At 37.9% G+C, this 14,350-nt stretch overlaps 1 protein-coding gene across 3 annotated transcripts in view; it reads right to left on the bottom strand.

The window, feature by feature from the left end:
* Nucleotides 1–14,350, bottom strand: part of SLC20A2 (solute carrier family 20 member 2) — a 47,301-nt gene that overhangs the window by 15,491 nt on the left and 17,460 nt on the right. For 2 of the 3 annotated variants that reach the window (XM_075204566.1, XM_075204568.1), the window contains exons 1-4: nucleotides 12,312–12,442; nucleotides 9,749–10,338; nucleotides 4,075–4,215; nucleotides 1,552–1,637 (exon numbers count right to left, since the gene is read on the bottom strand). In XM_075204566.1, coding sequence (XP_075060667.1) covers nucleotides 1,552–1,637; nucleotides 4,075–4,215; nucleotides 9,749–10,037 — 516 coding nt within the window. In that variant the 5' untranslated portion in view covers nucleotides 10,038–10,338; nucleotides 12,312–12,442. Of the gene's footprint in view, nucleotides 1–1,551; nucleotides 1,638–4,074; nucleotides 4,216–9,748; nucleotides 10,339–12,311; nucleotides 12,443–14,350 lie in introns of those variants that run through there. The other variant, XM_075204567.1, reaches the window with a different exon arrangement.

Genomic DNA, 14,350 nt, shown 5'->3' with positions numbered 1-14,350 from the left:
GTCTACGCTCTCAGCTCTATTGAGAACGGTGAGAGCATTGAGCATCGTCTTTTGAAAGGAGATCTAAAGAAAAAGATCAGTGTCATTTACTCACTGATCTTCTGTTATAGCCCCATTTCTGCCCTGAGCTCCAGCTGCAACAACTGTAGTTAAATATAGAACTGGTTACAATACAGCATTTTAAAATTTGCTATATCACTTTGCCTACTACCACATGAAATACATTTTAATTGAGCTCCGGCAGGAGAAGGGAGGATGGAGACCGTAATACAGAAAGGACCATTACTATGGCTGTGAACACAATGTCCCAATATAACATTTTTAATATATATTTGAACTCCAAAGATGTCAAAAATCTAAAAAGTAAACATAAAATATTTTGTATTTTTAACTAAATTGCTCAACTGGCTGTTTGCTTCTCTGCCTGTGATCATTTAATAGGCCGTTCATTACTAATATCTTTAGCCAATTACATGTTCCAATGCTGTGTAGAAGTTTACAACAGACGCTTTATAAACAAACCCAGTGTTTACTTCTTGCTATCTCAGTAGGTTGCCAAGAAGTAAAAAAAATAAAAAAACACTGTATGTATGCCTAGCAGGTGCTGAACTGCTTCTTTGTATTGACTTTCAGCAGAAAATTTACTTTTCCTTACCAGTTCATGTAGAATGCGGCTGTTAAGTAGAAGCATAATAGACGTATCGCACATTTCTTATATACTAAAAGATTACAAAGTGACAGAGGTTCTTAATATTAAATGAATGGGGCGGGGGTGTTTGCAGGAATAGGTCCCTTGGAGGAATGCCAACAGCTACAAGCATCCCTTTTTGTCCAGGACCTTTGCCAGTTCTGTAATACAGAGCAAATACATGTAGTTCACCAACTTAAAATGGAGGTGGAGAGGGTGTGTGAATGGGACAACCAGTCTCAAACCACAATTTCTTGACTGTGGATTGTGATCAATCCTCTAACTCACATCACGTCTCAACACTCCTGGGCTGTAAGATGAGCTCTGAGAAAAAACAGCTACGTGTTGCAGCTTTCATGGCTCTGGATATGGTGGTAGGGCATCTGCAAGAATACCTTTTACTATGTGGCAATGTATCTTTAATAGCTTAAATTGCTATATAAATTATAATATAAACCATTGTTAGGAAAATCAGCTATAAATATTATACCTTGTGACCATTTAGATCTAGTGTATGGAAAGCTAGCAGTTTGATCATGTGAAAGGATGTTTCAAAGGAAGCACACTGAGCATGTTCCTGCCAGTAAATCCTGCCAGTAAATCATCAATATTCATAGCTGCCCAGAAGATGGCAACTTCATTTAAATATGTAAAAGAGTAAATACAGAATAAACACATTAAATCTACTAATTGTTTATTTGTAGGTTGTCTGTTCAGTTATCTTTTTAATGTGCAGTTATGTGTAGGTTACCGGTCCTTTTTCAGCCTGATATATTACAACTCAAGTGCACTGTTGCATTTATTTTCATTGACATATTGCAGTACATTCTGTCAACATTTTATTTACCGCACTTGTGTTTTACCTTATTCAAGATGAAATATTTAATCGACAAAAAGAGAGCACCAGACATCAGACCAGACAGCAGTGGTGAAATGAACCAAGAGGCAACTGTAACAGAAAAGTAAGAGCAGCACCTTTAGAAAACATGATCTGCTGATGTGAATTGGTGAAAATTAACATTGAAACAAAGCATAGAGCAGTCTCTTCATTAAGCAGCGCCATACACTCAACTAGCACACTGAATAAGCATGCAGGGTTATAAGTCAGGTATAAAGACTGCTTTATATGAATCTGAACAAAGTTTGTGCCTATATTCTAACTGCACAAAAATCCACACTTCCCCACGCAGTATGTGCTGGAATACAATGTAAGCCAATTTCAAGTCTCAGACTTAATACCTAGCTCTGTAAATTCATGTTTTAAGTCACTGCAAAAACAGGGATTTAATGTAGTATTAATCGAAGGGGTGTATTTACTGAACATCGGGGTTTGAAAAAGTGGAGATGTTGCCTATAGCAGCCAGACTCTAGCTGTCATTTTGTGGAATGTACTAAATAAATGATAACTAGAATCCGATAGGTTGCTATAGGCAACATCTCCACTTTTTCAAATCTGCAGTTTAGTAAATATACCCCCCCCAAGTTTGAATCATGTTCTAGAAAACAAATTTTTCAAGGCATTAAAAAACAGCTTGTGAACTGGTATTTAGTGTTTCTCCTATGTAGTGTAACTATCACCAGTCAGTAAACATACAGTCCCTACTTCCTATGCCTGCAACATTATTTTTGTTAATTCAGACAGAGACCAATAGATTTATAAATAAATAGAGAAAAACAAGGTGCTCTGGCTCCAATACCAAACCTCTGCTTAATCAGCTGTGGTAATACACTGTGTTAATGTAGAGTATATGTACATCATTTACTTTTTTTTGGGACACTACTCAATGCAAGGTGCCACCAAAGAACTACTTTCTACATGTATGAATATTTTAAGCTCTTTCAACAAATAAAGCTAAGGGTTAGTGATAAGGGTGTATTCTTATTAAGCAATCACTTGACTGCATTATTATGGCGTAGAAACCTTTGTTTTAAGGTACTTGTGTCCCAGATTCAGAGGTCCTTGCACTTGAAGATTACTTTTTGAACTTTGTGTTAATACCCTAATGTCAAGCAAACCATACACACTAATTTGCCAGAAATCATGTGAAAGGCTAAACACAAGCACACTTGAATGTCAGGTCCAAGTATAGAGATACTCCATGGATATCTATCTGCCCTGATCATTTAAGCAATATAATCACCCATACATCTCATCCTAGGAAATACGTAGCTAGTTTTTTTTATCTTAACCAACATGTTTGCTTTGTTTCTCTTCCAAGTTCTCTGTCACATGCAAATAGAATGTTTTCATTGCTAAAAAAAAAACACAAGCATGGTAGGACGAACGTAATCTGGATATAGCAATCATATCCTGACCAGAAAACTGCAGCAGAGAACATGGACGGGGATGGGAAACTCTGGCACATATCCCTTTGTTCATCCCTGACACAATCACATGCCTGACAGTTAACACCACTCATTTTTAGGTTATTATATTTGAAAAATTGTACAGTACATGTACCATTTAAATAAAATACATGCAATAGTCCTTTCTCAAGGTTGTGAACATAATACATCCAAAGTATGCATGCAAACATTCCCACATTTGCACCTGCTCTCATTAAAACCTAATGGCTCATTCAGACAAGCATTTCCATAGACTTTTCTCACAACACGATTTGCTGTGAGCAAAAAGTATGAAAATACGGTGTTTACAAAAGCGCTTTTTTCTCTTGCAATCTATTCAGAACGAAACTTGAGAAAACTCTCTGAAGGTGCTTGTCTGAAATTACAAGCACATGCAGAGGTAACTGTCACATGATAAAAACAGACATTTAAACAGAATCCCAGAAAGTTTAAGGACAAATTTCTAGTTAACAAATTTGATTCAATATAATCTCATTATGTAAAAATAATTCTCTGTTACCATCGTTCACCAGCAGTTTGCACGGGAACACCGCACATTATCCCAATATTCCAATTTCAGTCCGATTGCCTGATTCTCTTTAATTCCACTTTCTCTAGTTAGAAGGTGTGCAACACATTTTTATTTACTAGTTCTTAGTTATAAAAAGGTACAGGACGTGTAATACACAATGGGACATGTCAATGGAGGATGCCATCAAGCAAAATATAAAAAAAAAAAATTCAGATGTGTATGACTTAAGTTAATGTTAGTGACATCATGGTCAAACAGAAACAAATACATATACCAGGAAAGATGGCAATAGTACTTGGCACTATAATACCTTACCTGCAATATGTGTGATGAGTGAGTGAAATATTTATACATCTACAAGCGTTTAGGGAAAGCAAATCTGAGATTTGAAAGTTGTCACTTTGCATACTACATATTTGGAAAAGAAACAAATCTACTTTATTTAGACCAGATATTTCTAGAAACTATTTTCCACATACCCTCACTCATAAAAGGAAATGTCAATTACCAATCTTGACAAGCTGCATCCACTGAACACCATGTGTACCAATAGCAACAAGAGAGAAACCAATTGTTGCTCCAACAATGCAGTGTGTCCCGGAGATGGGAAGTTTCAAGAAAGATGCAATCAACTGCCACACAGCCGAACCTGCAAAAGAAACAAAAGCTTTAAGATAACAATCAGAAATATACATTATTCAATAGAGGAAGGACTACGATTTTTGCACAGGTAGGTACGGAGTCATTTATATATCGAATTTAGCAACAATATTTTTCAATTTATGACACTTTTACAATAAAACTAGATGTAAGAGTACCTGAAGTATATATAGTTTTTTTATAGCATTTGATGTCCATTCTTTTGTTCATCTTCATTTAAAGATTGTTTGCAGAATATCTGCCATTCATACAAATATTGCTGGTTTTACCATCATTTTTTTTTTTTATCATCAGACGTACACAGTAGACACAGATATCGAAATATAACACAACTAAATGCAGAAGATTTTAAAAATATAGAGCAGAAATGGAGAAACATAGCATTTGCCAAGTCCAGCCTCCATTATGCTGTTTCTCTACAATCTATGTCTAAAGACCATTTGATCTATTATATTTCAATCTCTTATTTGCCTCTCTTTATCATACAACATAATGACCAATATGTCAATACACATAGATGGCAAACCTTTGCACATCTGGTTATTCATGTACCAAGCTACAATGGAAAGTTGGCCTCACACTCATACTCGTGACTTCTGGTGGGCAAGACTCAGCAAGCTGAAACGTTGCTCAACCTGGTAATCCCTCCAATAAGATTCACCCAAGATGAAAATATTTCTAAAAACCTAGTTCATACAGTGAAACTGGTTATCTTGTTATAACGCAAGTGTTGTACTTTTAATGGGATGACCATGGCAGCATATCCTCAATAATTACTATTATGAATACCTACTTAATTACCATGAACAACTGCATTGTAATGAAGTAATTATGTACACAGCTGTTAATTAAAATGCTATGAAAAGCAATTTCTTAGTCCCTTTCTCTGTACAAGAACATTTCCTTTGGGAACTTATAGCCTTCTCACTTGTTTATGAAGTCGAAATTCAGGCGGTAATAAGTGCAAGTGTGAACAGGTTAATGCTCATATTTAAAGCTATATGCACTTTTTCTTTTTTAATCTGGAATGGAAAGTGGAAAAATCCTACTTTTAAAAGGATGCTAGATTCAAAAACAAGTGTTTTACATTGTATAGTCAGATGATATGCATTCACCATAAAGACGTAATGCCTATCCATTGTGGAAAATGAGCATAGGTAAAAAATTACATGCATAAGTGCATGTGTGAAAGAGCTATCAGACACAGGACTTAAGTAACGTGTACTAACTGTATAACGAACAGTAAATAACAATTTATTGCTAGCAGAAAGACCTTTCCCATTCAAAATACCAAACTGAAATACCTGCCACCTTTTCATCCCCATCCTCCTGAGCATTGGTCACATGAACATTGACTAATGCTTATTATATAGATACTTAAAATGTGCAAATTGGCTATCAATTTCATTTATTAAGCTACATTTGATTATTAGAACACGCTCATATGTTTTAGCTGCATTGGATACCTGACTCCTGGGATCTGCCCTAGCCTGACTTACATACAACACATAACTATTTGGAAAGCTACAGACTACATGCAGGGGCTGGTCAGGCTGGGGGCCTGGCCCAGTCCCATAGTGGGCTACATTGGGCTGGGTCACTGGGACATTTTTTTTTCCCTTTAAAATATTCTGAATCGGTTGCTAAGCAGAGTCTCAACCCTGTTTAAAATTTGCCAGCCAGCCCCTGACATGCAGGTCACAAAAGCTATGCACAACCACAGTTTAGAGACATTAATTCCTGTAACAGACATACACAATGGCTTGCTTTTCAGTCTGACCTCCTATATTTACTAGTGTGAGATATATTAGACATTGGACAATTATTTGTAACTTTTCAGTTAAAAAAGGAACCTAAACTGCTAGTGTAACTTTGATCTCAATGGTCAAAATTGCCTTGTGCACACTTTCCATATAAGCTACATTCACACAGCTTAACATGCAGATCATATACAATGAATGGAACATGGACTCAAAGTAATAAAACATATGTTCATAGGTTTAGGATTTATTCATTGTCCAGTACTATCACAGTTGTTCCTTATAGGGTTCAACGTAAAGGGCTTTTAATAATATTTACAAAGTTATATGTAAATGCTACCCAATGCCATGACAGAGCTGTCTGACTAATCAAAGATACAGTCAACAGGAAGTATGTCGTGTGTGGGAAGCTCTCTATCCCCATAACTTTATCTGGAATATAAATAAACTTATGTATAAAAAAAATGACCCAGGACTGCTGTATCATCATCATTTATTTATATAGCACCAACATATTCTGTAGCACTTTACAATTGGGGACAGACAGTAAAGTAATAAACAAACTGGGTAAAACAGACAAAGAGGTAAGAAGGCCCTGCTCGCAAATGCAAATATACACATACATACATATATACACATACATATATACATACATACATACACACAGACACATACACGCACACAAAAATCTATATTTATTTCACTAGATACCGATATGAAGCACAGTGGTTAACACTGCTGCCCTATAGCTCCGGGGCAAAGAGTCATATTCTGACCAGGATCTGTGTGAAGTTTGTAGAAGCATAAACTATAATATATAGTTTATTAGTATCACTTTTACATAAACCATCTTTCTTTCAAATTTAGCTTTCATTTCAAGTTTATGCAGCCAACATGACTATGCTGCTCCACTCTTCAATGGTAATTTCCTAATTTTATTTTTTTACACTTGGAATTATTTTTTTTCTTAAATAAAAAGAATGAAAGCAGATATAGCAAGAATATAGATCTTACATATAGTAAGAGTGCAGTATTAAAGTCTCAATGGCCATTTTATTTTTAGACAGCAACATCAGCTGTGGTAATATTTTTGTAATACAACCATAATAGATGCATAAGGTTTTGATACTGGAATATCCAGACACTCTTAAAAACATTTATCCCTCCGACATCCCAAACTCCCACACACTATTTTATTTTCCAGCAGAATTTTCCACGTTGAATTTGCTCTGGTTTTACAGAGAAAACATTTTTTCCTTTCTCTTAGCCACCTATTACTTTCAAGAAACTTTTGAGGATTACTTTTAAACAGAGCAGCTAAAATTCAGGGTTGTAGAAACAATATAAGGCAGTATGAAACAATTTAATCAGTCTCATATACCATAATTTAAAAACATGTACTCTAGGCTTGTTCCAATTTAGTTTAATTATGCCTTGGCATTAAAAGTTCTGTGTTTAAGTTTTGTTTCTAATAAAGTTCATGTTAAATCAGATGTGAAACTAAAAGTCATAGTACCAAATGAAAAACGTGGAGTTATGTACATTGGAAGGTAATATCATGGCCAACAAATGACTGCTCAAGTAACTATATGGCCTACAGCCCAAATGATCAATACAAAGCCTCAACACATCATAACACAAAATACAGCAGCCTGTGCAGCAAACATTCAATTATTGTTGTTGATATATAAGGCCTTCCAGTTCTCTGCAGTGCTGGACAGTTGGAACAATAGGGAATATATAAAACAGGAACATAAAAAAGGTACACAAAAAAAATATAGATATAAAAAAAGTGTAGAAATGGCCCTGTTCATGAGAGAGTTGACAAAATAAAACATAACCAAACTGCCTAACTAACATGCTGCCACAAAAAGTGGTATGTGCTAGTCTGCACACCCCCCCACCATTCAAAAAAATAAATAAATCAAATGAATGGGAGGAGGCCTAAAAAGCAGTTCTAGTGGCTTAAAAACAAAAAGATACATCTCTTTTAGAGGCATTGAAAGAAATGCCAACGACATCTAACCTAATTCTCCTTTAAAAACTGTCTCGAGTTCATCCAATATCTACCTGTAGGTGTTTTTCATGCCAAATATTGGAAACTGAAGTTAGACATTTATGGCACATGTCTGCAAAATCCTGTTCACTGAGATATTAAAGAGGATGGCCAGCTACTGATATTTCATCTTCCCCCCCTGATTACCTCCTCTCACGCACGTATTCAAGACTTCTCCCGCTCCGCTCCCCTCCATTGGAACAAGCTTCCCCGCTCCATCAGAACTTCCCCATATCTGTCCTCTTTCAAACGAACATTAAAAACCCACCTTTTCCTAAAAGCCTTCCAGTCTCATGCCTAAACTCCCACTGGTCGGCTTCCTCTCTTTCTCATCCCTTCTCCCCCTTCCTCGACTCCGTCTCTCCCGTCTCATCCATGTGCTTGTCTGTCTTCCCCTCCCTTTAGATTGTACGCTCCTTTGAGCAGGGCTCTCCTACCTTCTGTTTCCATCACTTTTAACTGCGCTCTCCAGCTACTCAGTTCACCTCCTCTCCAACCCTCTGTCTCCTCTCGCTTCTCTCCGCTCCCCTCAGTGACTCTTTACCTGTCATCCGTGCGCACCCTATTGGGCCATAGTTACCTGCCTGTACTCACTTTTCCCCTCACTCTCTTTCTTGCTGTGACAGAGCCCCCAGAGTTATAGTGCTTACTGTTACTTGTACTGTGCCATTGTTTGTCCTTGTACGGCGCTAAGGATTCTTTGTGGCGCCCTATAAATAAAAATTTATAATAATAATAATAATATGCTGTGCTATCTGTAGAGTGGTGGTGGCACTTGATGAATGGTGACATCCTACTAAATGGCAGCAATACTCCTCCAAACGGCTACCAATGTGGTACCACTGCTCTTTATATATTTTCCAGGAAGAGATTCTTGGGAAAACAGTAAAGCAGATGTGACCTTGGCAGCTACTACAAAGTAACCATCCAGAAAGTAGAATCCTATATATCAGCAACTAAGGGAGAAGCACTGCACAAAGGAAAGTACGGTATGTCTACTACAGGACATTGCCTTTAATATTGTAAATGTAGAAAATCACAAGGAAACTATAGTAAAGCAGACATTACATTATTTAAAATATGGATAGAAAGGGATAGAGGATTTAAAGTCTAAAAAGGGACAAAAGCAATGTAGAAAATATATAGTTAAAAAGGCCAACTAAACCTAACATACAAATTGCTTTATATAAAACAGCTACTAGAACCACTCAAAAAGTTTCAGGAGCTTACCACAACTTAAAATATTTGAGATTAAACTGTGGACATGGGGGAATATTTTTTCCCCAATGTACATTTCCGTTAACAGCTTAAGTCAGCAGCTGTCTATTCAAAATGGCTGCAATGGAAAAACAGTTAGCACTTTGCCAAATAGCAATCATAAATACAATGTTGAAATCATAATGACTTTTTGTATTTATTGAACTATTTTTAAGGGCCACATCCAAAGACTCCAATCCAACAGTGCCCCAAAATTCACAAACCATCTAAGAATATTGTGCACCTTTCCCATGGAGAAAATGAATACAAACAATTGAAAACTTACTTTATTGAGGAATATTAGCTTTAAAAGAAATACATTGTGTTTAAAAGAAGTAATGGTACAACAAAAAGTCCATTTAAAACTCCAAAGCGGTTAGCCACATTACACAAGAAAAAAAAAAAAAAGTATGGTTTGCATTTAGAAATAAAATAAATATATTACTCACCAACCATAGCGCTAACTTCTCCTGCCATCAGTAAATGCACAGAGCTGTTGTAAAGGTTTACATCAATGATGCCCTTCCGAATAGTTTCCCCAACTTTCGCTCCCAGTAATACTGAACCAGCGGTTTCAAAAATTGATGCCAATATGCAGGCCTGGCGTAGAGTCACCACTCCAGAACCCACTGCTGTGCCAAATGAATTGGCCACATCATTCGCACCGACAGAAAACGCCAAAACAAAAGCTATAATGAAGCCGACAATAACCATCCACAAATATTCATCCAGAACCATTTTGGCGGGTGTTTTTTGTTACTTCGGGTCACAAAAATGAAAAAAAAAATAAAAAATTGAGGGGGGGAAAAAAGAATGAAAGATAACCAGGCTTCAGAGTATGAGAACCTGCCGAGCAGAGCTATGTAAACAATGATCAGCTCTAGCTGGAAATTGCTAGTTAGTGTTCTAGAGAATAAATAAACTGCTAACTGAGGGTTTTAAAAGTACTGTCAGTAAAGTTCCTTTGGGTGTGCTCAGTCAACAATAAAACACATTCCATATTTTTCTTCCAAATGAGTGAGCTTGATTTTCGTCTGTCCTGAAAAACAGTGGAAATTAAGAGTATAATTATTTCAATGTAGATGAAAATGAAAGACAGAAAGAATGGAACAAAGGAAGGAGAAAAGAAAAACAAATCCACTAGTTGGATGTTAGCTTTAGCATGTGACATTTAAACCGTAAAATGCAGATAAATAAGATTATTATAAAACCCAGGCTTTGTTACATAACATGTTGAAATTCAACACTTATTGGCTGAAAACACAAAGCTGTACAATAAGGACCGTTCAAAGGGATTATTAAAAGAAAAATAAGAGGGTCATTGAAAAAAAAACCCAATGTATAAATATTAACTAGTTCAGAGAAATGTTGAGGCCACTCAGTTTCTGTACTGTTCTCATATTCATCTTACACTACATACTGTAATAAGTAGAGTGGTATGGAAGAGCAATAGACTTAAAGGGCAATTCAGTCACCTACTTTTTATCGTGCTTAATATTATTGCTCAATGCAAAGTATAAATGCTGAACAGCTGATATGACTGTCAGCACATTGAAATTTTATAGCTTTTGGGAATTGGTATTCACTTAAAGTTAACAAAAAACCTTCATGTTTAACAAATTGTATTTTTTAAAGGGTGGCTCGTTGATGCTGGCACAGAGAATAAATACACCATCATGCTGTACTTTGACTTGAGGGATGTGACCAAAACTACTCTGACAGCCTCCAAATTTTTCTTCATCTGCTGAAAAGGGGAAAAAAAAAAGTAATTTCCCATATAGGCATAATATATGCCCTATATTCATATAGAATTTAAGTTTCCAGTAGATTAAATTATATAAACAGAGGATTTATAAAAAAAAATTCCATATTGGGGCTTCCAGACATTTAAAATCTGCTGCGAAAGACCAAAGCTTGATTGATATTGCAGGACTGATGTGAGGGAGTTCTCTGCACAGCGCTGCAGAATTAGTGGCACGATATAAGTAGCTGATGATGTTGATGACATCTAAGAAACCTGGGAGACATATTGCCTGAAAAAGCGGTTTACTGATTGGCCAAATGGCTCTCTCATCCCTGTTTATACTGGCTATAATTTTCTGACAGTGTCAAGTGAATCTTGTCAATGACTATTTCTAAACATCTACGGACACCAACAAAGGTAAAATATCTTATATTATATAGATACACAACATTTAATACACATGTCATGAAGAAAATAAAAATGAATAAAACATGAATGAATAAAATACATCAGCCTTCTACACTGCAACAAAACTGATTAAAACAGGCAGGATCTTTATAATTGAATCAAACAGCCTGTAGCCTCTGCCAAGTCTCTTTCCTGAGCGATCAATACAGCTGCTTAGTTTACTTGGTTACTTATTTTGGGGATGCTGGAAACACTTTTTCAGCCCTCATGAGCACACTGTTCTGGCAATACATGCCTGGGGAGCAGACTGAAGCCCTGGGAGATGTTTGCTACCAGCAGTCTATTACTAAACATGTCATGCAAGTATGTGGAATAACTAGATTCCTCCCAAAAGACATACACATTATAACATGAGCAAAAATATAGAACCTGCAAACCTCATGTACATTAAATTCAATTGATTTGACGTGGATGTATATTTTATACTTGATGTAAAAGTCTCAGAATACGCGGCTATATGAGTCATTAGCAATAACCGCTGGTGGCATGGGGTCCTCTCCAGCAACCCCTCACCATTTCCTGTTACACTGCATGTTACAATACCCAGCAACGTATCATCCTCCCTATACTCTACCATTCCCCGGCAGCTCACAGAGGAAGGATTGCAGCGGGTCAGCCCTCAGCGGGAAGCACCGTACACGGTGCACGGACAGCCATGCAATGGGGAGATATGCAGCGAGCAGAGCTTGGAGGGACCCAAGGTGCAGCCGTAACCTTCTCAGCCCTAAGTCCGCCCTGCACTGACCCCGGGGAGACATCATGGCAGTGTGACGAGAGAAGCCGGACCGCAGCGCTCTCACCTGGGCTGGTCAATGAGACAGAACGCAGCAATGGTCTCCTGCAGCCACTGCTGAATCGGTGACTGCTCTCTAACAGGCGCTGGGAGAGTGGGCTGAGCTCTCCCATTGGTCCGCCCTGCGTAGGTGACGTCAGCGACAGCGGCGAGGTGCGTCATGCGCAGAGAGATGCACGCACGATCCCAATGTACTGCGCGTTCAGCAACACTGGGCTGCGAGCGAATTCCGAACACATGTGGCCCAGGCGAATAGGAGACAGGCTGAAGCCTGTCGTGTGCTCAGGGTGATGTATGTCTGCACACCAATCATGACCACAGAGAGAGACACTTTTCATTTGTTGACGCGCCCTCCCGATTTTGATATGCAAACTGTAATGCACCACATTAGAGGAAACTTAGAAATGTAGGAATGGAAAGATACATTTTTGGAAGGCAATGGATATTGTTCTCCTATAAGCATCACAACCATGGTAGAGAACATTTAAGAGGAACTGTCCCTACAAAATAGGGCAGTGCAGTGTTATTTAGTTATGTATGCACTGATATTTTATTGACTGTCAAAACAATACGTTACCTAGATAGTTATCCATAGCACAAGCTCCTTGTGCTCAACTTTATACTATAAGTTCCTTACACATCCCAAGTCCCTGATTTAGATCAGTAAATGTACTGTACTGTATCCCCATCTAGAACAATCATAGACAGCCTAATACACTTGACGAGCCACATGTGTGATTCTCTAACATTGAAAAGGGCAACACATTAACCTTAATCTCAGTAAAACATTAAAATGATACAGTTAATCAAATAAAGACAGCTATATGTAATAACATACCAGCAGGCATTTTAATGTAAGATAAGGAAGTGTCGCAAGCCAAGTTATAACAAACAAATCTGACAGTAAAGCAGCAAGATGCAGGGGTCCATAGCTGGATGCTCAGAGGGTTGCTTCCTGCCATCGTTGGTCTAGGACAGGGGTAGGCAACCTTAAAAATCCAAAGAGCCATTTTTAGGAGCCACATAACCCTTATTTACTTACCTTCCCTCAGGTGGTGTCCCGGTCCTGGATTTTCTCTGCTCCTCCTTGGCGTGCTCTCTGTCTACTGAATGAGGCTGACGCAACCTTAGGGTCACGTCAGCTACATTCAAGCAAGTTGCGGTGGGGGGGAGGAGCGCTCTCTCCTCTTCCGGCTCCCATCCGTTTTTTTATATTTTTTAATTGCAATTAGTTTAGCAAAGGTGGTGACAGAGAGGCGCTCTGTCACCCCCTTTGCCACTGACACCCGGACTCTGGAGCCGCAGCAGATGGCTGAAACAGCTGCCTGCGGCTCCGGAGCCGTGGGTTGCCGACCCCTGGTCTAGAATGACATAAATGCTGCACAGGTACAGATTGTTGTCTTTTTGACAAGTGGCATGATTGGGTGCTTGTTACTGATCAGGTTGCCTGCCTTTAGCAGTGGTGCACTTACAGGAGAATCATCATCATTAATATGAGGGTGTTTTAGGATTGAACGTAAAGGATGGTATTTTGCTTATGTTCAAATATGCATCTACATACTTGGGTTTCATCAGCTGTATTTTAAGTTACAGACATTTTAAGAGTTGTGCAATATTTAATCTAGCACATAAAAGCATCTGAGGCAAATATACACCAGTCATCATCATTACCTAGAAAACTGCACCTATCTGTGAAATTCACACTTTGTAAGGAGCACATTTTAGGAATATGTGCAACCTAAATAAGAAGCATCTGAAAGGCATTCATTGTACTGCACTTGCAAGTGAATATTCTAGATCCATCTCTCGAAGAGCTATGTCCACGTATTGGATACTAGCAGCTGAAAATACTGGCAGGAGTTGTGCACTGTGAGACAAATTTTATGGGATATGCAAAACTATAATATGCATATGAATCCACCCATGTGAGCTGTAGAGGTTGTAGAGTATGTAAAGTAGACAAGCACAGGAGCACAATGCTTGTGTAAAAGACAGGAATTTCATTACAGTCTCATTACATCTCTCCTCCTGTCTTCACCACTTTTA

This window comes from Mixophyes fleayi, chromosome 1 (assembly GCF_038048845.1).
Source record: "Mixophyes fleayi isolate aMixFle1 chromosome 1, aMixFle1.hap1, whole genome shotgun sequence".
NCBI classification, from domain to species: domain Eukaryota; kingdom Metazoa; phylum Chordata; class Amphibia; order Anura; family Limnodynastidae; genus Mixophyes; species Mixophyes fleayi.
This window is presented reverse-complemented; position numbering and strand designations above follow the sequence as displayed.